The sequence below is a fragment of the Lygodium microphyllum genome, chromosome 7, assembly GCF_053477565.2.
Source record: "Lygodium microphyllum isolate KBCC chromosome 7, Lygodium_microphyllum_v1.1.10, whole genome shotgun sequence".
NCBI lineage: Eukaryota > Viridiplantae > Streptophyta > Polypodiopsida > Schizaeales > Lygodiaceae > Lygodium > Lygodium microphyllum.
Window position 1 is genome coordinate 58402018 of NC_141141.1, and position 22467 is coordinate 58424484.

The 22467-nt window shown below is 42.7% G+C and overlaps 1 protein-coding gene across 1 annotated transcript in view; it reads right to left on the minus strand.

Annotated features, from left to right (window-relative positions):
• Nucleotides 1–4530: 4530 nt before the first annotated feature.
• The window catches only part of LOC148033489 (myosin-1-like), a 63585-nt gene continuing 45648 nt past the window's right edge, over nucleotides 4531–22467 (minus strand). Inside the window, 22 exon segments of the mRNA XM_087680918.1 lie at nucleotides 4531–4641; nucleotides 5144–5926; nucleotides 6042–6259; nucleotides 6491–6637; nucleotides 6771–6900; nucleotides 7059–7197; nucleotides 7347–7552; nucleotides 7846–8046; nucleotides 8130–8288; nucleotides 8505–8582; nucleotides 10458–10547; nucleotides 10661–10813; nucleotides 10947–11065; nucleotides 11535–11673; nucleotides 11783–11886; nucleotides 12001–12092; nucleotides 12378–12448; nucleotides 13966–14128; nucleotides 14646–14673; nucleotides 14789–14945; nucleotides 15027–15197; nucleotides 15282–15383. Coding sequence (XP_087537044.1) covers nucleotides 4531–4641; nucleotides 5144–5926; nucleotides 6042–6259; nucleotides 6491–6637; nucleotides 6771–6900; nucleotides 7059–7197; nucleotides 7347–7552; nucleotides 7846–8046; nucleotides 8130–8288; nucleotides 8505–8582; nucleotides 10458–10547; nucleotides 10661–10813; nucleotides 10947–11065; nucleotides 11535–11673; nucleotides 11783–11886; nucleotides 12001–12092; nucleotides 12378–12448; nucleotides 13966–14128; nucleotides 14646–14673; nucleotides 14789–14945; nucleotides 15027–15197; nucleotides 15282–15383 — 3561 coding nt within the window.

The window sequence follows — 22467 nt, forward strand, 5'->3', positions numbered from 1 at the left end:
GAATACCTGACATGACACTTTCTTTCGTTGACGATAACAGTCGAGATTAGGGTTTCCTGTAGCATGGGGCTTGTGCAGGAAACCCTAATCTTGCTGATAGAGAGCACGATCAGGAGAACGGTAGGCCAGCAGGGTGTTCGAAATTGATGGGCATCTACACCATGGTGCGAAGCAACAAGGCACAAGACTATTTGAAGGAGTCACAAGTCAATTCCGATAGGACACGCACAACTCCAAATGCTGGTAGGGATGCGCAAGTCGAGGCAATAATAGTGACTTCTATAGGTCCAGACGACGCCAGCACAAATGCGCAGGTCCAGGCGACGACTATGGCTCACACAATTGTGGCAATGGTAGGGACACGGACAGGGTCAACAGACAGGCGGCAGATCTCTCTCTCTCTCTCTCTCTCTCTCTCTCTCTCTCTCTCTCTCTCTCTCTCTTTGATCTCAGTTTTCCAAGTTAGCATAGTTCGAAAGCAAGGAAAAGAGTGGCAATTTATGATTGAATTGCAAAATTTGAAAAATGCACAACGTATTATGCAATGAAAATATTGTTCGCGCACGTGAAATGGCGGCCCCGCTCGTATTCGTGCCCACATCTTGGGGCGAAAGGGCTTTGGGTTGATAAATGCTCTAATGCACCCCAAGATGTAAAAGATGAAATTCGTAGATTGCATATAAGTGCTCCCACGTCGTCGACCCATTATCAATGTAATGGTTTCATGCATGTTTGGTTGCACATTCTTGCGATCAATTGATACAAGTAGTGAGTATAAGTCAAGAGAGTACATCTTTGAAATTCTTAAGAATGTCATTCTTGAAGTAGAGCCTCAAAATGTAGTCCAAGTGTGCATTAATAATGCAACCAATTGTGTTTGTATTGGTCACTTGGTTGAGCAAGAGTGGCCAACCATTTTTCACATGTTGCACATGCCATTGCCTTGATTTGTTGTTTGCAGATATTGGAGATCTTTCTTGGGTAAAGCTTGTTTTGGAAGCAATTGTGCCAACTATGACATTTGTCACATGAAAAAATACAATTCTTGCTTTGTATAGAAAGTTCAGCTCGGATTGCTTAAACCATCACAAACTAGGTTTGCATATATGTTTATCATTTTGGCAAACATGATGGATGAGAGAGTCTTCAATGGATTGTGTCGCATGGTTGTTAGTAATAAGTATTGGAGAAAGAAGTGAGTAGAAGTGCCAAGGCATTGCAAGTTTCATCTATTATCTTGGGATCTTCATTTTGGACCAATGCCAAGATGATTGTGAAGCTATGTGCTCCAATTTTAAAGATTTAGCATCTCGCTGATAGAGAGGGTGCCACTATGGGGTTGGCGTATGAGCTCACTGACTGCATGATAAAAATGATTGAAAGACTTGAGGTTTTTTATACTTCCAAGCTACACTAAGTTAAGGCACTTTGTGTAGACCAATGGAACATGATGCACTCTCCATTGCATGATGTTGCTTTTGTGCTCCATCCTATTTGGAGAGCAAAAAGTCCTGATAGTGATGACAAAGAGGTGAGAAAGGATTGGATGGATGTAGTTGAATATGTTTCAAACTATGATATAAGTGCTTGAGGGGAGTTATATGAGGAACTAGATAAGTATACGTTTGAGTCGGATGCATTTGCACATCCTATTGTAAAGGATGGGAAGAGGATGCATCAAGGTGTGAAGTGGTGGAAAATTTTTGGGTCAGAGACACCAAATTTACAACGCTTGGCACTTAGGATATAGTCTCAAGACACTTGTGCTTCACCATGTGAGAGGTATTAGAGCACTTTTTCTCTCATTCATACGAAGAAAAGAAACAAGCTTAAGCCAAAGAATACAAAGAAGCTTATTTTTATACATATCAATTGGTCTCATAAGCAAGTTGAAAGAAGAGGATTTTGAGAAGATAGAAGCAACCTTGAAAATGCTAAACAAGGAAAAGGATGATGAAAAGCTACTTGCTTTGCAAGAAATGAGAAAGATGATGGGAATTCAGCTCATGTGACAGTAGATGCATCAAGTACTGGTACCTTTAGTGTGCCACAAGATGAGGTAAAGGATGAGGAGGATGGGGATGAGGATGAGGATGAGGGTGAGGGTGAGGGTGAGGGTGAGAATGCTGGAGATGAAAATGATTCATGAGTCAACTTGAGTAGCACGTGCCACAACAAGTCTACAATTCGGAGTCTTGACCCTTGTGTCTTCAATCTCTTGAGTAGCCTCTATAGAGTCTAGAGTACTATGATGTATTGAGTCATGAAATTTTGTGATCTTAGTGGGCTGATTGTAATTTATGAGTCAATGAGTCCTGACATTGTGTGATCTTTGTGGGCTGATAATTATCTCAAAATTCATAGTGCCCTTGTGAAACTTCAATGTCTTTTATACTTGTTTTTCAAAGAGTAAGCTTGTTTGAAATGTCTACAATTCGTATCAAGGTTCAACTTATCATTCTTATATTTTTCTAGTCTTCTAAGAAAAAAATTAGGGCAACATATGATTCAACCCAAGGGTCTGAATCATACTTTCATACGCATACACATATGGAAGTATGAGACATATGCTATCAACTATGGCTTTTACCATCCTTTGATCATCCAATTGAATTGGCCAGTGTGGGCAAATCTTCATGTTAGGAGGTGGAGAGGGTTTTTAGGAATTCATTTGGTAGAAATAAGATAAACAACAATGGCATTCAGTAAGTTGGCTTCAAATCACCTCCCCCAAAGCTCTTGGTGGTTTAGGAATCCCAACCTGAATGACTGTGCCCTGCAATTCTATTTTAAAGGTTGGAAGATCTAGATAGTCCACAACCTTTGGCACTCCAGGTGCATTACTTGAATTGCATATAAAGCAACCCAAGGAGGCAAGCCTCATTGTCAATTAATTCATGGGCCAAATTTCTTTGGCAAGTGGAGTGGAAAGGAAACTCTCTTATGGGGGATGCTTCCCTACAGCTCTCAGTATGTCTAAATGCAGCGGCCTTTGAAGATATCAAATCATGGGCCAAATTTTTTGGGCAAGTGAAGTGGAAAGGAAACTCTCTTATGAGGGATGCTTCCCTACAGCTCTCAGTATGACTAAATGCAGCGGCCTTTCAAGATGTTAAATCAGTGAGACTATCCAGGAAGAATCTTGCTGTGAAAATGACAAGAAAATGACTCGTGCAGTGGTCTGATGCTGTGAAAATGACTGATGCGGTGGTCTGATGTAAGTGACTCAGCAAGGATGGCATGGACTGGTTTGCCAATTAGGCAGATTATCCATCTATTTGGACTCAATGCTAAGTAAGCCCAGTGGATTCAACAAGTATTTTCCAAGATCAAGCTAGATTGGCCTTCGTCACCAAGGCTGACCTTGGCCTTCAAACTTCAGCACTTAGTGTTTGAGGATGATTTACAGCTGACTACGGAAGGCCACCCCTTATTAGACTCCCTACAATAGACTGACTCGGGAGCTGGGCTGTGGTTCCCATTGTCTGCCCCCCTTCTATCATGTGGAGGAAGAGTTTGTTTCTCAGAGGTTCCTGGAGGAGTGTCCAGAGCTGGTTAGTTAGATCTGGATTGCATGGAAACTCTAAACAAGAACTTCCTGGCTGCAAGGGCACAATGAATCCGGTAGTTTGGAAGTGATGGCATAGGAGGCTAGGAATCAGCCACTGTCAAGGTCCACTCCTTGGGTGGTGATCAGTCCCTGTGATAGGTTTGTCAAGCTCACCCAATGGATTGTCAATGTACATAAGCCTATTGGCCACAAAGACTGATACAGCCTTGCTCACTAAGCTTTCCACCTGCTTGGATGCTGATTAGGTAAGCTTTCAACCTGTTTGGACGCTGATTAGGTAAGCCTATTGGCCACAAAGGCTGTGATACAGCCTTGCTCACTAAGCTTTCCACCTGTTTGGATGCTGATTAGGTAAGCTTTCAACCTGTTTGGACGCTGACTAGGGTAAGGGGGCCAGTATAGAGGCACGCAACTTGGCCCCCTAGGGTAAGGGGGCCAGTATAGAGGCACGTAACTTGGCCCCCTTCAATCTAAGGAATCGAGTGAATGCTTAAAGATTTTCATTACACAGGCCCTTTGCTCAGTACAGGCAACCCTAGGAAAAATATCTGAACTGCCAAATGCACCTATCTCGAGATCAAAGCTCTCCCCAAAGGCACCTATCTCAAGATCAAAGCTCTCCAGTGGATTCTAGTTCATCAGAAAATGCCCATTGAGCCAAGGCAGACCTGGGCCATTAAAGCGACCGATGCGTGCAATCCCTAGGTGCAGAGCACTCACTCCAATCAGACCACACACTTTTTGGTCTTTCACTAGCCCGCCTCTGTTTGAAATTTGGGCTACAGTGTGTTGCAATACAGGGGACAGTCATGTTACTCGCACCGTTACCCTACCTGGATACCAGCGTCGTAAATATTATTTTTTCATGTTAATATGATACCACATCTTTAATTTAAGAAAGGCTGGAACAATGTGTTTACACAATTAAAAGCCCAATCACAATTAGTTCTTTTGTAGACTTAAAGATCTTCCTCAAAATTAAAAAGCGCCAAGCCGTAGGGTACAAAACTAAAGATGTTCCCACTGCTCCTATGCAAAGTGTCAACCAAGCATTCTGTGGAGATCTTGAACTGCAGAAAAGGAGAAGCAAATAACTGACAAGACTGGAATGATCTGTACACGGCTAAAAGCCCAATCACAACTAGTACTTTTGCAGAATTAAAGATCTTCCTCAAATTAGAAGGGGCCAAGCCAGGGCACAAGAGTAAAGATGTGAAAATCAGCATCTTTGAAGACGCTAAATATACAGCACAGTGGTGCAAATAAAGAATATGTTACAAGAAGCAAGTTAGATGCAATGGAAGGTAACAACCTTTCAGCCTTGTACACAATGGCTGAAAGATCTGCCATTTTGTAAGCCCATAAATAATAAAAAAGTGGGCTCACCTTTATGACTTGTAACCACAATGAACTATTATTTTTTAGTTCATCAGTGGTGAAGAGATATAAATATTACATTTTACAACACCACCTCCCCTCCATTCATAGCAGCATAGCTAGGAGGCCCAGGCACTAGAAAAATTTGCCACCTTTGAAGGGCTGCCAAGCCGCATTTTGGGTCATGAGGTTTACCATTACCACACTGTACACTCAAGTTGCTTTCTTACCCCACCAATGTTTCCTGGACTTTTGGGCGGAATCTGAATTCCCCAATTTCTGCAGTACAGATTTGGTTTCTCGCAGCCTGCCCTTGAAGTCTTTTTTCCATGTATCAAACCTCTGCTTAAGTTTTACAAGCTCATTCTCAGGATTGAGGCTGGCTTCTGTTTGTCCAGATTTTACTTCCACCAGAAAATCCGCATCATCATTGAAAACCTGTCTACGATGCTCAAATTCTTTTACCAGGTGATCCACAACAGATCTGCCAGCATCTAGATCTCCTCTTGTTAAGGAGAGATCAATGGACTGTGAAACTGGCTTTCGAGGAGTCATGCTGTGATCAGGAGTTTTGGTTCCAACTGACGTGTTGTCATCCCAATCAAAATCATTGTCATCCTGTGGAAGTATGTGGCGGGTGGCACGCTGCCTTGCTACACTACTCTTAAGTGAAAATGTATCGTCATACTTCAGCAGCTGACTAGAGAGTTCATCCACTGCCAAACTCTTCTTAGCAGCAGCAAGGCTAAGCTGAAGTGATGACATTTGCTTCTGCCACATCTCTTCCATTGAAGACATCTTAGCCTCATATTCTGACCACCTAGTCTCATAGTGGTTAAGCCTCTGCCGGAGAATGGCATTATCCTCCTCTTTTTCTCGCAGAGCTGCCTCAGCAATCAATACCCTACTTTGTAACTCAGCCAAGAATGAAGGCGAAACTCTGATCATTGCTTCTGCTTCCACCTCCGTCTGTGAAACCTAAAAATAAGAACAGAAGGAAAAAAGTCCATGTTTATGGAAAGGATAATCAGAAATCTGAATAGTTTTTCACTTCAGAGAAGATTACACCATCTATACTTCTCCAGCAATTTACCTCAGGTTTATCCAAGTGCATATCTTGCAATGTGTCAAAATTAGAACTTTCAACATCAACACTGGATAACCCACACAAGTCACTGTCAACTGCTGCAGTAAATTCCTGTTGATTGAGCACTTCAGAATCCCTATCAATTTGCCTTGACCTTTCTTGCTCTTGCTGCTGCTGCTGCTGCAAAGTTAACAATTTCCGTCTAGCCAACCAGCACCTTGCCACTGTTACAGATTATCCACTAGAAAGTTAATGAATGAGCCAGAACACGACCTTAAAGCAAAGAAACCACATATTGCCATTTTCATCCATACATGTACAAATCATTAATGCATCAACTGTGAATTTATTTAGATTACTGACAAGTCATGTGCAGTTTCTAGCAAGCCATCACCCTGCATGAGGAAACAATCGGTCACCAAAATACATCCATCAGGAGTATAGTCAGATCATACCTGATTGGATCAAAACCACACTGTTTTTCATTCTATTGTACAACTTCCGTTTTATTCTGCCCCTTGCAAACTTCTGGATCATAAGAGCCCCCCGATATCTCTTCAACAGCATATGATACTCCTTTCTCGCTCTTCTACCCCTTGCAACTGCAACAAACATGCAATAAGATTAAACATTTTTCACAGGTGATTAGTGATTTGCCCAAATATGGCTAACATTCTAGTGTTCGGAGGCACTGGTGTCATTTTTTTAAAGACAAGACAAAACAACAAAACTTACAAGACTGTATGATAATGGCTGCTCTTTTGAGGTTTTTATATTCACAGCGAGCTTTGTAACCTCGAAAAACTTTCTGTACACAGATAATGCCATGAAGAGTCTGTGTTCGGCAATCTTCCAACCTTCCAACCTACATGTGAACACACCAAATTTGATCATGTCGAACAAAGATGCACTGCTCCCACACTCATTTGCCAAAATTTATATACATTCAACTACGTGCCAAAGGGATAAATGGGCTCATTCTTGAGATAATTGACAAAGCCAGTATTCTTGTGTCAAATTTACCTGGCCCGCTCGGAAGAAAAGTTTCGTATAACCCACTTGATACATGTCAGGGGGTACATTGAACTGATGGAGGATTGCTACACATATACTCAGTATATCTTGTTGAGAAGAAACTTCTCGTGGAAGAAGGAAACCATACCTGTACATCACATATCCCACCCAGAAGAAAACAAAAATGAGATGGAAACACTGTCAGACCCAGGCTCATTACTGAATTGGTTTACACTTGATAGAAATCTGACTAGCAGCATTGAAAATGCATCAATATCCAAAAAGATTAGCAAGCACCTGCTGGCAAAATTTTGGTGTGATATTCGTGTGGGATATCCAGATTTGGATATTCTTACAACCTCAAGGACCCCACAGCAGCGTAACTGTTGTAGAACCAAGCCATTCTCATATATATTTGGTTGCTGTAATGTGTTTGGCTTGATGCAGCGAATAAAGTGAGGTTCAGTGTTCTCCAAACGTTGCATCAGTCTAGAGAGTTGTCCCTGTGGCAGAAATGGTGAGGTTAGAAAGTGAAAGTTGCAGCAGTCTAGAAAGTCATCCATGTGACAAACATGAGGAGTTTAGAAACTGGAAATTGCATCAGTTTACAGAGTGGCCTCTGTGGCAGACATGGTGAGGCTAGAAACTGGAAAGATGTGCCCATGCCAACTGTGCTTCCGAATGTTGTTCTCTTATATTTCAGTTTCTGTGTTAATTCACATAGCAGTTTAGGGTCGTCCTTCCAGGAAACTTCCTGGCTGGAGGTAAGCTGAGGTGTACAAGAACATAACCAGACCTTGAACTTAGCCGCAACACTTTGTTTCTGAGATTCTGCTCCACTCCTTCGAAGGGGACTAATCAACTTTTGGAGACTTTGCTCAATATTATAAGCAATAATTTTTGGCAGGCTAGCTTCACATGAAGATAGAAGCTGCAGCAGATCCGAATGAAGTACGTCCCTGTTTTTCTCCAAAAAACCAAGTGTATCATAGATAACCTGCTAAGACAGAGCATCTTAGACATCAATAATGTGCAGAATATGCCCAAGCCTGACTGACTTCAGGTTAATGTAAATCATACCTCTCCAGCATAGTGCCGAACTCTAAATGCTCTGCTCCTTTCTCCTTTAAAACAGCTATTAGCAAACAAATGTTTCTTAAGCTTCTCAGCAAGTGTATAATCTGTACCTTTTGGGAATGTGCATTCCTCATCAAGTAGAGAAATCAAACCAAGTGGTCGCTGCATGACAAATGTAATGAATTGGTGAAATGATGAGAGAACAAGAGTTTCACTTTTCTACTTCTTTAGCTGTAAGCAACCCATCACAACCCTTCCTCTAATAATAAAGTTCACATTGTGTGCTTTATGCATGCCTTAAAAGTGATTATTCAGAAATTATAGGTTATTAATCTTTGATCTCCATCCCCATAAGAAAGTAGCCAACAAAGCATTAACCTTCTCAATAAGCTCAAGACAGTCTTGGTTATCCTCAAATTCAACATGTGTCCAGTCGATCCCTTCTGATATGTACTCCTGCAATAGACAAGATACATCTGTCAGCTATTGGAGCCATAGATTAAAATTTTCAATCTATGATTCAGTACATTTTGCAATCTCATATTTTCCTTACAACCTTTAGGTGAATAGTAATGTTCTGCAGCTGGATTAGAACTACAGACTACAACTTACTAAGGCTCATTCTGTTTTGAAAAAGTATTTTCTTTACAACCCAGTAACCCCCTTGAATGGCCCCATGCCTATACCACATGTCAACAACATGAGCAGCCCTAACAGATGCAAGTGGGTTCCATCCAATACATACCATCATCTTGAGCCATGCTCGTATTCAGATATGAAAGGGACAACCTTCAGCATCAGTTGTGTTTAAATGCGAATGAGTTTCATGAAGATGTAGTAGAACCATGAGAACCATGTGTTGCACCTGAATTAAGGTCAATCCTATGGTGCAGAGGGTGGATTTGATTGCAGAGCTTATCAATTAAAATGGTCTTGGCCATGGATGGGACATATCTGAACATGAGTATAGCAGAAGGTATATATGTGCTCAAGGTGATCTTCAAGATAAAGCAGTTATGAAACTATGGGCTGTCAGAATATGCCATGATGCAGAGAGACAGTAGGGTTTGCAGTGAGAAACTGAGAAGAAAAACTCAAAAACACAAGAAAACAGATGATGAAGCACTAAATCATGCCATCTGAAGAAAAGCTGATACAGCAGAGCCGAAGCTCACAAGATGACTGCACTATCCTGTCTAAATCAGGTGGCAAAACCTGTGGGGAATCTGCACAGCGAGAGGAGAAAAGCTGATACAGCAAAGCCAAAGCTCACAAGATGATTGTATTGTCCTATCTGAATCAAGCGGCAACACCTGTGGGGAATCTACACAGCAAAGGGAGCGAAACGCAGTCCTTTGGGCAATGGGCTATCGAAGTAATCACTAGAAGGTCAATGACAGCTATCAAGGGAGCAAAGTGTAGTCCTCTAATGTCGTCAAGGAGGAAGAAGATGTCACTAGTTGTCAAGGGAGCGAGCGAACCACACTCTTCGGATGCCAGGAGATGGGCCAAGCAGCAAAACATCTGATGGAAGATGATGCTGGAAGCTTGGGAGTTGCAAATGCAAGGTGGAAGAGCCTTCTAACTGCAAAACACGTGGCAAAAGCTGCAAACCTGACCCCAAGTGCGAGAAGGCTAACGCCAAGGTGGAGAATGCTGACACCAATCTAGGGATGATGACACCAAGCAGAGGCAAGCAAAACAGCTATACTTGTAACTGTAGCGACTTATAGCCTCTTTTAGTGTTATTTTGATTTACTACCTTGATAGACTTGTGGTAGTCTCACTTTCATCTAGAATTATCTGAACCATATAACTTTATAACTGTCTTGCATAACACAATCCAATATGTCTCATTTCAGGAAAAGTAAATCCACCCTCTTTATTCACCAAAACTCATTGAATTTCCACTAGTAACATCAACGCTTGAGGAGGACCTATCAGTTCTCATTCTTCTAGTCAATTTGGTTTTCTTTTTGTTCAAATAATTTGAGCAATCTTGTTAAAATCACCTCTGAGGCCAGAAGCAAGACCATTTCAACAAACTTGCAGCATTTTCTTATTATTCAGGAAACTCATTCATGTGAATCCAAGGAATAACACTTTGTTGCTGTCCCTTTCATACTGAGGATGGTCTCACCATCATGTATGTTTTTGCTGCTTGCTTTTAGATTAGTTCACTTACAATTGTTTTTAAAATTTCCTCCAAGCAAACTTATCCAGTCAGCAACAAAAGTGGCCAACTTAATATTAGCAGAACAGCCAAACACACAGACTAGCCACATGAACACAGTTACAGCAAAATTCTGGATTTTTGTGGTTTAAAAATACCTCTTGCTCAAGTTTGAAAAGGTGCCGGTTAAAATATTGCTGCAGCCTCTCATTTGCATAGTTGATGCATAACTGTTCAAAACTGTTTTTCTGCAAAGGAAGTATTCCATTCCTGAGAAAAATGGGAACCCTTGCTTCCAAAAAGTAGAAATTATGGCATGTTTTTGGAACAGATCATAAAGACCATTTTACTTGTGTCTTACCTCAAATGATTCAAAGCCGTAAATGTCTAAAATAGTGATTGATCTGCTAGTATAACGCTTTCCAACCTCCAAAGACTTGTTGATACGGTCCACCAGCCAGTCAAACAAACCAGCATAAATAGCCTTTGCCAACGCATCTCTTGTATCTACTGCCTGGAAAATTTGAAGCCTTCAAATATGGAACAAGCACATATCTACACAGGTAGCTTTGTTTACATTAGGACTGCTATTGACCGCCCAGGATCTGGACTTCTCTATTAAAAGAAGCAAGTTGAAAACTACTTACTTGTGAAAAAGTGAGCTTTTGTACAATGTTTTCACTTCCTGCTCGGATTTTCCGTGTGGACAGGGCACTCATCAGGTGCTCCTTGGTGCATTTCAGTAGCTTTGATGCATACAAAACAGCTGTGTTTACCAGTAAAGGGCATGTCAGTGCTCTACAAAAACACTGCCTATTGAACTACCAGCTTTATCCTTACTTTCAGTTTTAAGTTCAAGAGCAAGATTCAACTCTAGTTAGAGCTAGGTGTAAGTAATTCCTATCTCTACTCAGCCTTTTATATCTGAATACACTAAGCCTTAACATCAGCCTTTTATGTCTCTATTCAGCCTCTACTCCGCCTTTTATGTCTGAATACACTAAGTTCTAACATCAAATCCCCTCAATTTCTCTGTCTCCAAACAAACATGTTTTTATTTTGTTCTTTCTGTTGCAATTTTGAAGAAAGGGGAATTTGTGAGACCACTCTTCTATGCTGAATGCATATAAGACATGCATGTAAGCACACAAGCATGCACACTCTTATTTTGAAGGAATCGTACAAAAAGACCAAACAAATTTATGAAAGCAGGAGCTCAATAAATGAAGTCGTACCCTCGTTATCATCCACAGTCACATGATTTTCATTATCAGATATTGAGAATGTGACATTTCCAAGCCATAAAATTGCAGCAAGCATTGCAAATGTGCTATCCTGATCTTCTTTGCTGATTTGAACCACATCCATTGCATTCTGCATCCATAGCCATCAAGCCAAAACTGCTTTGATAAGAAAGTATGCATGACACACAATTATATCTCAAGCCAGAAAGCTGCAATGTTCACATGGATACAGTACTTACAAGCATAATATCGAATCTGGCAGCATCATCAACATTGTCAATTTGTAGGCAATCGCTTTGATTTAAGTATTGGTAATCTTTGGCTGGCCTCAAAGAAATCAATTCTGTGTTCGCATACAGGAACAAAAGTCAATGGCCTCCCATAGTTGAAACTGACTGAAATTGTCAAACTTGGCACAGTTAGTACATTCAGGCACCAGATAGGTACAGTACAATACCCCTTAATGCTGAATCAGCACCAGCACACAGCTGATAAAAAATATGATAGGATCGTTCTCCCTTTGCCTGCTGAACCACTCGAGACTGACCCATAGCAGAGATGCCACATTGGTAAATAAATCAGTTTTACAAAGAACCAAAGTGGTCAGATGAACTAACTAAGAGACTCCATTCTGTCTAAAGTACCTTCTCAAGCAAATCTTTAAGTGGAAATATGCCACCAGTCCAAGTCGCCGAAGCCACATGCAAAGCAATTAGAATGCACCCAAAAATAGAACTTTCATGATACACAGGGATACAAGCTGGAAATTACTACTTTTGACAGCAACAAAAGTGGCAACAATTTCACTAGTTATTGATTAAATAGCTCTTGAGATCCTTACAGGTCTGAATCTTTGCACCACAGATTTTACCAGTATCTTCAAAATAAATATCTATAAGCTTCCCCTGTGACAACAATAAGGTATCTTTCAGCTCAAAAATCCAAAATTCAAAGTAAATTGAGTAGACATTGTATTAAGAAGAAGTTACATATCCCATAGCATAAACAGATATACTGTTACTTCCACAACTAAAAATCCTTACTTACATCAATCTTAGTAAGCATCAGGTGCAATAGACATGTGCTACACTGCAAGCTCCAGGGTTATGTATGATATGATTTCAGGAGCAGCCATACAGCTATTCAGACTTCATATGCATGTACACAGATATTTGATTGGAGCTTCCTTCGAATGAAATAAAGGTCTATCCTTTTGAGTCAACCATGCCCCACACCCAAAAGGTAATGTTTCCAATCACAACTCATGATTCTTTCTCATAGATTCTGAATTCTTCTCAGCTAGCTGAAGTTTCCTGCTTAGCCTTCCTATTTCAGCATTCCCTTTGGCAATTCCTTGATGCATCACAATGTAGATCTTAAATGATGAATAACTACGAGCATTGGTCCTGAAGAATGGATCTTATTTACAGCATTTTAATCCACCATATAGTTTTCTTTGGGTACCAATGAAGTTGGTCAACAAACAATAAACAGCTAGACCTTACCAAAAAGGTAAGCTGATACGATTAATGTCTCTTTTTATTGACTCAAAATAAAAGAACTCTCAGGACTCAAAGTTATCTAATGCTCTTCACTCCATGCAGACACCAAGTTCTGAAAGTGCATCTCTATTAGTAAAAATAATTAGAACTTTCAAGAACTTCCATCCTCTTTGCACGTTGAAGACTTCTCAAATTGTTGAACTGCTTATTCATGTTCCTATTTCAATTCTTGTTCTAGTCCTAGAATAGACCAAATTGTATAATCATGATTTATACTTGCATTTCAACAAATTGAAAAACAAGAGGAGAATGCCTAAGACCTACATAGTTCATGACTTTAGTATGACCACTTGTGAGTCGTGACTGGGGGATAAGCTTGCTAATTGGTCAAGCTTTCTTTTCCAACATTGTGTTGCTTTGAAGACAGGTCAGGGGCTCTTTAATGCTAGTGGATAACATCTAAGGGTTAACAATTGGTGGCTGGACAAGCTCAGTAACCCATGGGAATTAATCCTATGGCATCCTTCCAATTTTAGAGGGAGACCTTTAGATATGGTTTTGACAGACCTAGAAAGATAAAGGACCTAGCTCCAAGTCTATGCCAACAGGGAACTTAGCCTCTATGCTAAATAACCAAAACCTGGATAATTGAAGCTGTTGATCTGCTTATGCCATGACATATAAATCAGTGAATCTAATTTCAGAATGTAACAAAAATTTTAGATTTTAATTTGACAATATATGGTGAATCCTAGTAGCTACCTAGCTTTAATGCCGCCCGTGATTTCTTCTTCTTTTATGATAGCAGTCTCTTCCAATTCAGAAAATCAGAAATAAAGCATACACACAAACATATATACTGTAGACTGGACCATACCATTGAAGTCAGGTCAAATCAGAGTCCTTCATAATTTACTTACAAATCGGCTAGAATTATCATTTCTCAATGTCTTTGCATTCCCAAAAGCCTCCAAGATAGGATTTGTTTGAAGTATCTCATTCTCTACTCCACCTCCGCCAACAGCAGCCAAGTATTGCATAGCAATTTTTGCTGTTTCTGTCTTTCCTGCACCACTCTCACCACTGAAGCAGAAAACATCAGAAAATCTGCAAGCCTAAAGAGGCAAAAGACATTTCCCTGTTTATTTTAATGACTACTACTGAAAGAGTGGAACCACAAAACAATGCTCAAATCAAAGAAGTGTCCACCACCCCCCCTTTCCCCCACTTCAACATTAAAAAAGCATTTTGAATATCTAAAATAAAACATAAATCTCACTAGAGTGCAAAAGTAAAAATATACTTGAAATGAAGAAGTTCCGCACCCAATTCCCCCCCCCCCCCCCACCCCCACCCCAAAAAAAAAACTGCTCAAAAATAACAACAAAATAAGGGTTAATAAAATACTAAAGCAACATTCTGTATTTCGACAAAGCAGTAGTGTAGTCATAAAAAGGATAAACTAACGTAAGAAATGAGGAAAAGACATTTTGTACATAGTATATAAATTGGCATGGCATGCTTGAGGAAAATACAATCATGATATATGCCTGCTGACATTACAACACATAAATCAGGTATGAGAAACCAAGAAAGAAACCTGATAATTATGGACTGATTCACTCCATCTGCTCATAAAAACAAAACTGAGTCATAGTTGGGAAGTGGCATGTTTGATAGAAAAAACTTAATGTCCGAGAATAAGGAACTCTCATGATGACCACATTTAGTTAATATGCAAACCTCTCATCATTGCACCAAAAGCACTTTCTGCTGTCATGTACACATGTGGACCAAGGCCATCTTTAACCTTCTTTCTATATAGTTGAAGTAAGTCACTTGTATACAATTGAACTTTCTTGAATGGATTGATTGCAATCAACACAGGACCAGCCCTAGTCTGCAAAACAACACATTCACATGAAGGATTGTTTCAAAGGTTGCACAAGGATATTCTTATTTCAACTGATTATCTACTCACGTATATTTTTCCTTGTGCATATCTGTAGCGCAGGTTGTGCAGAACTGCAGGCTCATTTAGATAGCTTAGCTGTATCAGATCAACCACTCCCTCAAGAATATCAGGATTGGCTGGTAACAGCTTTGAAGATGGCAGTTTCAATAACTGTGATTGGTGGGCTTTGACTTGAGACTGTGAAACAAAACTCCAACGATGTCATTGGTCTCAAGTAATGAAGATAGCAAAAAATATGCACCGCGAAAGATAGTACTATACCTCAAAATCTGTAGTGCTGACAACTGATTCATTTTTACTTGTGGACTGCACAACCCCTAAAGTCCACTTGTTTTCTGAATTTAAACACCATACTCGAGAATTCTGCATTACTTAGCATAATCATCATTAGAATTGACATCCGCTTTGAATATCAGTAAGAATGTTCTCTCTCTCTCTCTCTCTCTCTCTCTCTCTCTCTCTCTCTCTCTCTCTCTCTCTCTCTCTCTCTCGTGTGCACGCGCGTGCGCACATGCATAGAGATACATAGAAAGGGCCTTCTGGCAAACCAAATGGACTCAAAGACAAGTATAATAAAAAAAAACAGAACAAGCCACAAGGCTACATCCAACATGGGAAGCCACAAGGCTACACTGACAAGAGAAGGGAATCACATGACAGGTACAACCGGGGTGAAGTAGATCGTATCCATCCATGGAGCAGCAACCTCTCTAAGGATCACACCAGCAGAAACCACGGAACTAACTTGCCACAATAATAGTCCTCAAACATGACCCACATGACCACAAATGTCAGAGGCTGAACGATAAAAGGATGTCCTCTAGATATGCCAAAAGCCAATCCAACATAATATGTACATAGTGGGATCCCCCATTAAGAACAATTCTGTGGCACGGATTTTATTGACGAAGATCATTGATTAATGACAACAACTAAAGGTAATAAGTACATAGTAGGATTCCCCATTAAGAACAATTCTGTGGCAAGGGTTTTGTTGATAAAGATCATCAACACATAAGTTGGGAGCAAAACACAGTCAACCACCATAGTCTAAGAGAAGAAAACAGAAACTCTAGTACTAGCTGATGTATATAATCAATCATCCACTGTGGTATCACCCACATACACAAGTGAGTGTCACGCCCCAAAAGAAAAGACATCTCTGCTCAAGGGAGAACCATAGAAGGCCATCATCCTTTTGACTATCTATATTGGGATTTCTTGGAAGGCACCACGCACACGATGGGATTTCAAGAGCAGTGGGTCAAAGATGTTGCAGCCCTCTAATTCTCCAGCCCATAGCTAGCTTCTTCGTAGTGGGGCCAAAAGGGAGAGATTTAGTACTCCGAGATCAATGACATAGGTGTTGAGCTAAAAATGCATTAGCCTAACTTAAACAACCCCAAAACACAGTTAATTAATGAAGAAGCCATCTTAGTTTAAAAAGAAACACAATCCTAGGGAGTTAGTGTTCCACATGCAAAACCCTAATTTGAGTGCCCGAAACTTTCAATAAATAGGCATCCAACCCACCACTCTCCCTTAATCTCGGTTTCGCAAGTTTCAAGAACCATATCTCAGCTGCCCATACCCCATTCACAAAGGACATCCGGTCAGAGGTTTCCCTAGCCATTTCCTACCATCTAGCACCACCTGATTCCAACCTTCGCCTTCACCCTGCAACTATGGCCTACTGTCAGATTGTTGAATTCGCTGCTGATATCATCATCTAGTGTTGTCACGATCAGTCAAACACTGTCACCATCTCCAAAATCTATGTTTGCTGAGTTTCTCTCCCCTCTAGTTATCGCTTGTACCTATCAGAGTGCAGCGATGCGGAAGCGTGGGACCAAGACAGAGAGAGTGAACACAAAGAGAAGAGAGAGAGAGAGAGAGAGAGAGAGAGAGAGACAGTGGAAGATGAAGATCTGCTGTATAAGGTGTGCTGTATACAAAGATATGCAGATATATACACGGGCGTAGTGCGCGTGGCTGCATGTCTCCACCTCGATGATGCAACCTGCTGTTCACCTCGAAGTACGCTGCAATTTGCACGATCTCCTGCCTGAAATCTGCAATCACAAGTGGGAAACAATGTGCTGGCTGCCGGCTATAAATAGCCTGGGAAAATGTGAAAAATATGGCAGGTCGTGGTGACGTGGCTGCCTGCTCCGCCAAGGGATGACAATCGCTAACACCCCCTCTCAGAGCCTGGACAGGGCATAAGGCTGAGGGATCTGGCATGTCTCCAAAGTAGAGCCTGGGAAGCGCCTTCGTAAACAAATCTGCAAGATTGTCCTCCGTCTTGTAGTACTCCATAGCTATGGTCTCACCCAGAAGCTTCTCCCTGATGAAGTGGTACTGGATCTCTATGTGCTTCATCCGGGCATAGAAAACAAGATTCCAAGCCAAGGCAATGCAACTCTCATTGTTGCAGCGTAGAAAAGTAGGACGAGTCTGGGGGCATCCAAGCTCCTCCAACAATCGCCGAAGCCACACAACCTCACATGTGGTAGAAGACACGGCCCGATACTCCGCCTTAGTAGAAGAAAGGGCTACCGTGGGCTGCTTCTTGCTACTCCATGAGATAACACCTACACCCAAGGTAAAACAGTAGCCTGTAAGTAGACCGCCTGTGGTCCACATCGCCAGCCCAATCCGAGTCGCTCCAACCTGCAAATACAAGATTTGAACCACCTGTGTCTGCTGGATAATGAATCCCTAAGTCAGAGGACCCCCTCAAATACCGAAGTATCCTCTGGGCAGCCTGCCAATGCACCGTCTGAGGTTCACTCATGAACCCCGCCAAGAGACCTACAGCAAAACAAAGATCAACACGAGTGTTGAGGAGCCAAATCGAGGATCCAATCAACTGACGATAGCGGGAAGCATCCGCCAAGGGAGAATCGGAATGTGAAGTGGCCTTCTAGTTCAGATCCATAGGAGTAGAAATGGTCCGACAATCCTCCATCGCAAAAGAAACCAAGAGCTCCTGTACATATCTCTGCTAAGAGATGAAAATCCCCCTCTGAGACTGATAAATCTCATGGCCCAAGAAGAAGTGGAGTAGACCCAAGTCCGTCATCTCGAACGTCTGATGTAAAGCTGCCTTCGTCTCATTGACCTTCAGTGCATGATCACTTGTGACAATCAAATCATCAACATACAACACAAAAAGCACACAACCAACCTCGGAAATGTGTACATAAAGCTGCGGATCGGCCTTGGAATGTCGATATCCCAACTGTAACTGAAGGAATGAGTCAATCTTCTTGTTCCATACACGAGGAGCCTGCTTGAGGCCATACAAGGCCTTATTTAACCTGTAGACTTGCCCATCTGAAGATCCAAAGCCAGGAGGCTGCTCTACATAGATCTCCTCCTTCAAATCACCATTGAGGAAGACCGACTTCACATCCAATTGGTAGACAGGCCATCTCCTGTGGCCAGCCAAGGCAAGAACAGCTCGATAGTCGCCATACGAGCAGTGGGGGCAAAAGTATCATGACAGTCAATCCCGGGGCGCTGTGCAAAACCTTTAGCAACAAGGCGAGCCTTGTGCTTGTCCAAAGAACCATCGCTAAGGTACTTGGTCTTGAAGACCCATTTGACGCCAATCACCTTCTTATGAGAGGGGCAAGGCACGAGGTATCAAGTGCCATTCCTCTCAATAGCCTCCAACTCGGCTTCCATAGCTTTCTTCCATGGTGCGAACTGTAAAGCCTCCTTCACGGAGGTGGGCTCTCGATCCTGCATAACACGGGTCATCAAACAATAGTTAGAGCAAACAAGCTCCGTATAATGTGCCTAGTGCCTCCATGACCGCCGCGGACCATCCTGCGGTCCCTGCTCCTCAGGGACCCCCTCAATCCCTGAATCTCGGAGTGTGTCACGGGCCCAACGACGAGGAGGTTGGACCTCTCCTCGTCGCTCTCCATCAACTGAAGACTCTAGAATATCCACCGGTGGTAACTCCTCGGGGGTGACCGGTGGAACAATAGACTCTGTATCAGAAACAGAATCGGAATCAAAAGGCACTAGCTCCAAAGGAATTGTCTCGGGAGCCCAACTCTCCCCTGGATCTCCAAGAACGGGATACTCCTCACCCACTGCTATGGCCGGAACCTCCACGAACCGCACATCTCAACTAGTGTACACATCCCGCTTTACAGGATCGTACAAGCGATAGCCTTGGGACTGAGAGCTATAGCCAACGAACACCTGTCTTCGGGAAGCCGCTTCAAATTTATCACGATGAGGCTTGGGAATGTGAACATAGGCATCACAACCAAAAACCCTAAAATAAGAAACATCAGGCTTAGTCCCAAAGTAAGCCTCAAAAGGTGTCATCCCATCAACGGCCGAAGTGGGGGATCGGTTGAGGATGTGGACGACAGTAGCCACAACCTTGGCCCACAGAAATTGAGGTGTCTGTCGGTGCTCCATCATGGTGCACGCCATCTCAATCACACTTTGGTTCTTTCGTTCAAAAATGCCATTTTCTTGAGGAGTGTTGGTGTTAGCAAACTCCTAGTGAATGCCTCTATCTGCACAAAAACGAGCAAACTCATGAGAAACAAATTCAACACCCTTGTCAGAGCACAAGGTCTTCAATCGCCAGCCCGATCGGTTCTCCTCAAAGAGAAGCCAATCCTTAAAGTGGGAGAAAGCCTCTGACTTCAACACCAAGAAGTAGGCCCAAGTCATCCTGCTGTAGTCATCTCCGATCAACATGAAGTACGAGCTTCCTTTCAAGGACTCGTTCCGCATAGGACCACAAAGATCCGTAGATACAAGCTCCATCGGGGAAGTAGACCACCGCGAAGCTTTGTGGGGAATCGCATCCCTATGCTGCTTTCCACGAATGCAGGAGACACATAAGTGTTGGCTCACCACTATGTCCGGCAACCCTCGAACAAGCTGTCCACGTGACACCCTCCGAAGATAATCATAGTTTAGGTGACCAAACCGAGCATGCCATAGCTCGGACTGTGTCTGAGAGGTAAGAAGAAAAGTAGAGAGAGCGGTAGAAGACGTCAATTTGTAGATACCGTTCTCCTCATATCCTGAGGAGAGAACCTTCCTTAATCCACGATCAAGGACTCGTACCGAATCACTGTCAAACTCCACCAAAAGTCCAAGTGAACAAATCTTATGAACCGAAAGTAGATGATACCCTAAACCTGGCACATGCAACACCTCTGAGGTATGGGTACCACCACGTCCATCTGGAATAAGCTGCATCTCACCCCGTCCTCCAATAGACACCGAAGAGCTATCTCCGATGAGAATCTACCCACGCAAAGGTCGCAACTGGGCAACACCAACTGATGAAGGAGTCATGTGCCAGGAGGCACCACTGTCTACGATCCACTTTGGAGCCTGGGGGGCTATCATCGCAGCATCAGAAGCATTCGGTGTAGAGTCCTCAATGACTGCTAAATGAAGAAACACAGCTGATGAGGGTGCAGCCACCGCTCCAGAATCCTTCGAGTCCTTGTTGGTATCCTTCTTGTCTTTGTCAGGGCAATCCTTCTTCCAATGGCCGGTCTTACCACATATATGGCATGTGGAGTCTTTTTCCTTGTCCTTCTTTGGCTTGTTGTCCTCCTCCTTCTTCTTTTGGTCCTTCCCCTTCTTCTGAGAGGCTTGACATGTCAATGCTTCCAATTTGGAAGCATGATGTCCCTTCAGTTGTTCCTCTTGGTCCAAGACCATAGGAACCAACTCTTCCCACCGAAGAGTAGACTCACGTCCCAAAGCAATAAGGGCGGAGTAAAAAGCACTGAATCGTGGCGATAACTAGGACAAGAGTGTGATCGCCATGTCTTCGGAGGAAATCAGCTTCCCCGCATTCTGAACCTGCATCTGAAGCTATCTAAGCTTGTTGATGTGCTCCCGCAACGAAGAAGACTTGTTCACGGATAAGGTCCGCATCTGCACCTCCAAAGAAACCCTTTTCATAAGGGTCATCCGATTATACATCTGGTCAAGCTCCAGCCATATCTCCTGAGCCAGTGTCAAGTGCTCGATGTGGGCTATCACGACTGTAGTACAAGACAGAAAAAGAAAAGAACGAATCCAGGCATTCAATTTGTCCCAATGAGACTGGGCCTTGGTCAACTCCGCACGAGCATCGGAAGAGAGTTTGGGCTCATATCTCACACCGAGGGCCGGTCGATCTCCTCCTGTACAAGCTCCGCCAAATCGTAAGACTCAAGGATGGCCAACATCATCACACGCCAGATGCAGTAATTGTCGCCATCGAGCTTTTGATCTGAAGGAAGAGTCGGTAAGACAGGCACCTTCCGATCCATGATCATCTGGAACTCCAAGTCAATCTCTGTAGACATCTTCACCTGTATTGCTTGCACAAACACAAAAGCAGGCCCCTTGACTGTGAAAACGCAGCCTGCTAGGGCTCTTTCTTCCGCGTCCCGAACCTTCTTCAACCGCCGGAGGCGATGAAAAAGTAAAACCTGCACTTGAAAGCTGAAAACACAGCCTTCCTCCTCTTCGAACAACAGCAAACAGAAGCAAATTTACCAACTGGACTCCTTTCCCGCGCGCCCACGCTCGCTTCAGCCTTGTTCCGATGCACAACCCTCCCGCTCGCCCTCTAACACTGGAAACGCAGCCTTGTGTCGCGATGGAATCTCCTCTTCAGGCAAGTTCTTCACTCAATCAGCCCTTCTTCACTGCTCTGATACCATGTCAAAGTGCAGCGATGCAGAAGCGTGGGACCAAGACTGAGAGAGAGTGAACACAGAGAAAAGAGAGAGAGAGAAAGAGACAGTGGAAGATGAAGATCTGTTGTATAAGGTGTGTTGTATACAAAGATATGCAGATATATACACGGGCGCAGTGCGCGTGACTGCGTGTCTCCACCTCGATGATGCAACCTGCTGTTCACCTCGAAGTACGCTGCAATCTGCACGATCTCCTGCCTGAAATCTGCAATCACAAGTGGGAAACAATGTGCTGGCTGCCGGCTATAAATAGCCTGGGAAAATGCGAAAAATATGGCAGGTCGGCTGCATTAAATGCAGCCGACTGGTACAGATCTGTCCGACCTGCACCAGACTGCCACGTGGCAGCTGACATGGCACTGGTGACGTGGCTGCCTGCTCCGCCAGGGGATGACAATCACTAACAATACCTTCTCCACAGTCACCTGCTAATTGCAGCTATTGCCCAATTTTTCTCTCCTTATATACCTCCATTTTTAGTCTTTTTCTTCTCCCACACTGCCATCTACATCAAATCCAGCCTTCGTTGGCTACATTTTTTGGTGTTTCACACTTAAAGGCTGCCTTGCTACGATTTAGGATCCATTCAAAGTACAATACACTCTCTCGCTCATAACCTCTACCTTGATCCTAGTGTGTTTGCTGCATGAGCATTGTATATTCATTATTCATTCACTTCATTATTCATTATGTTCACT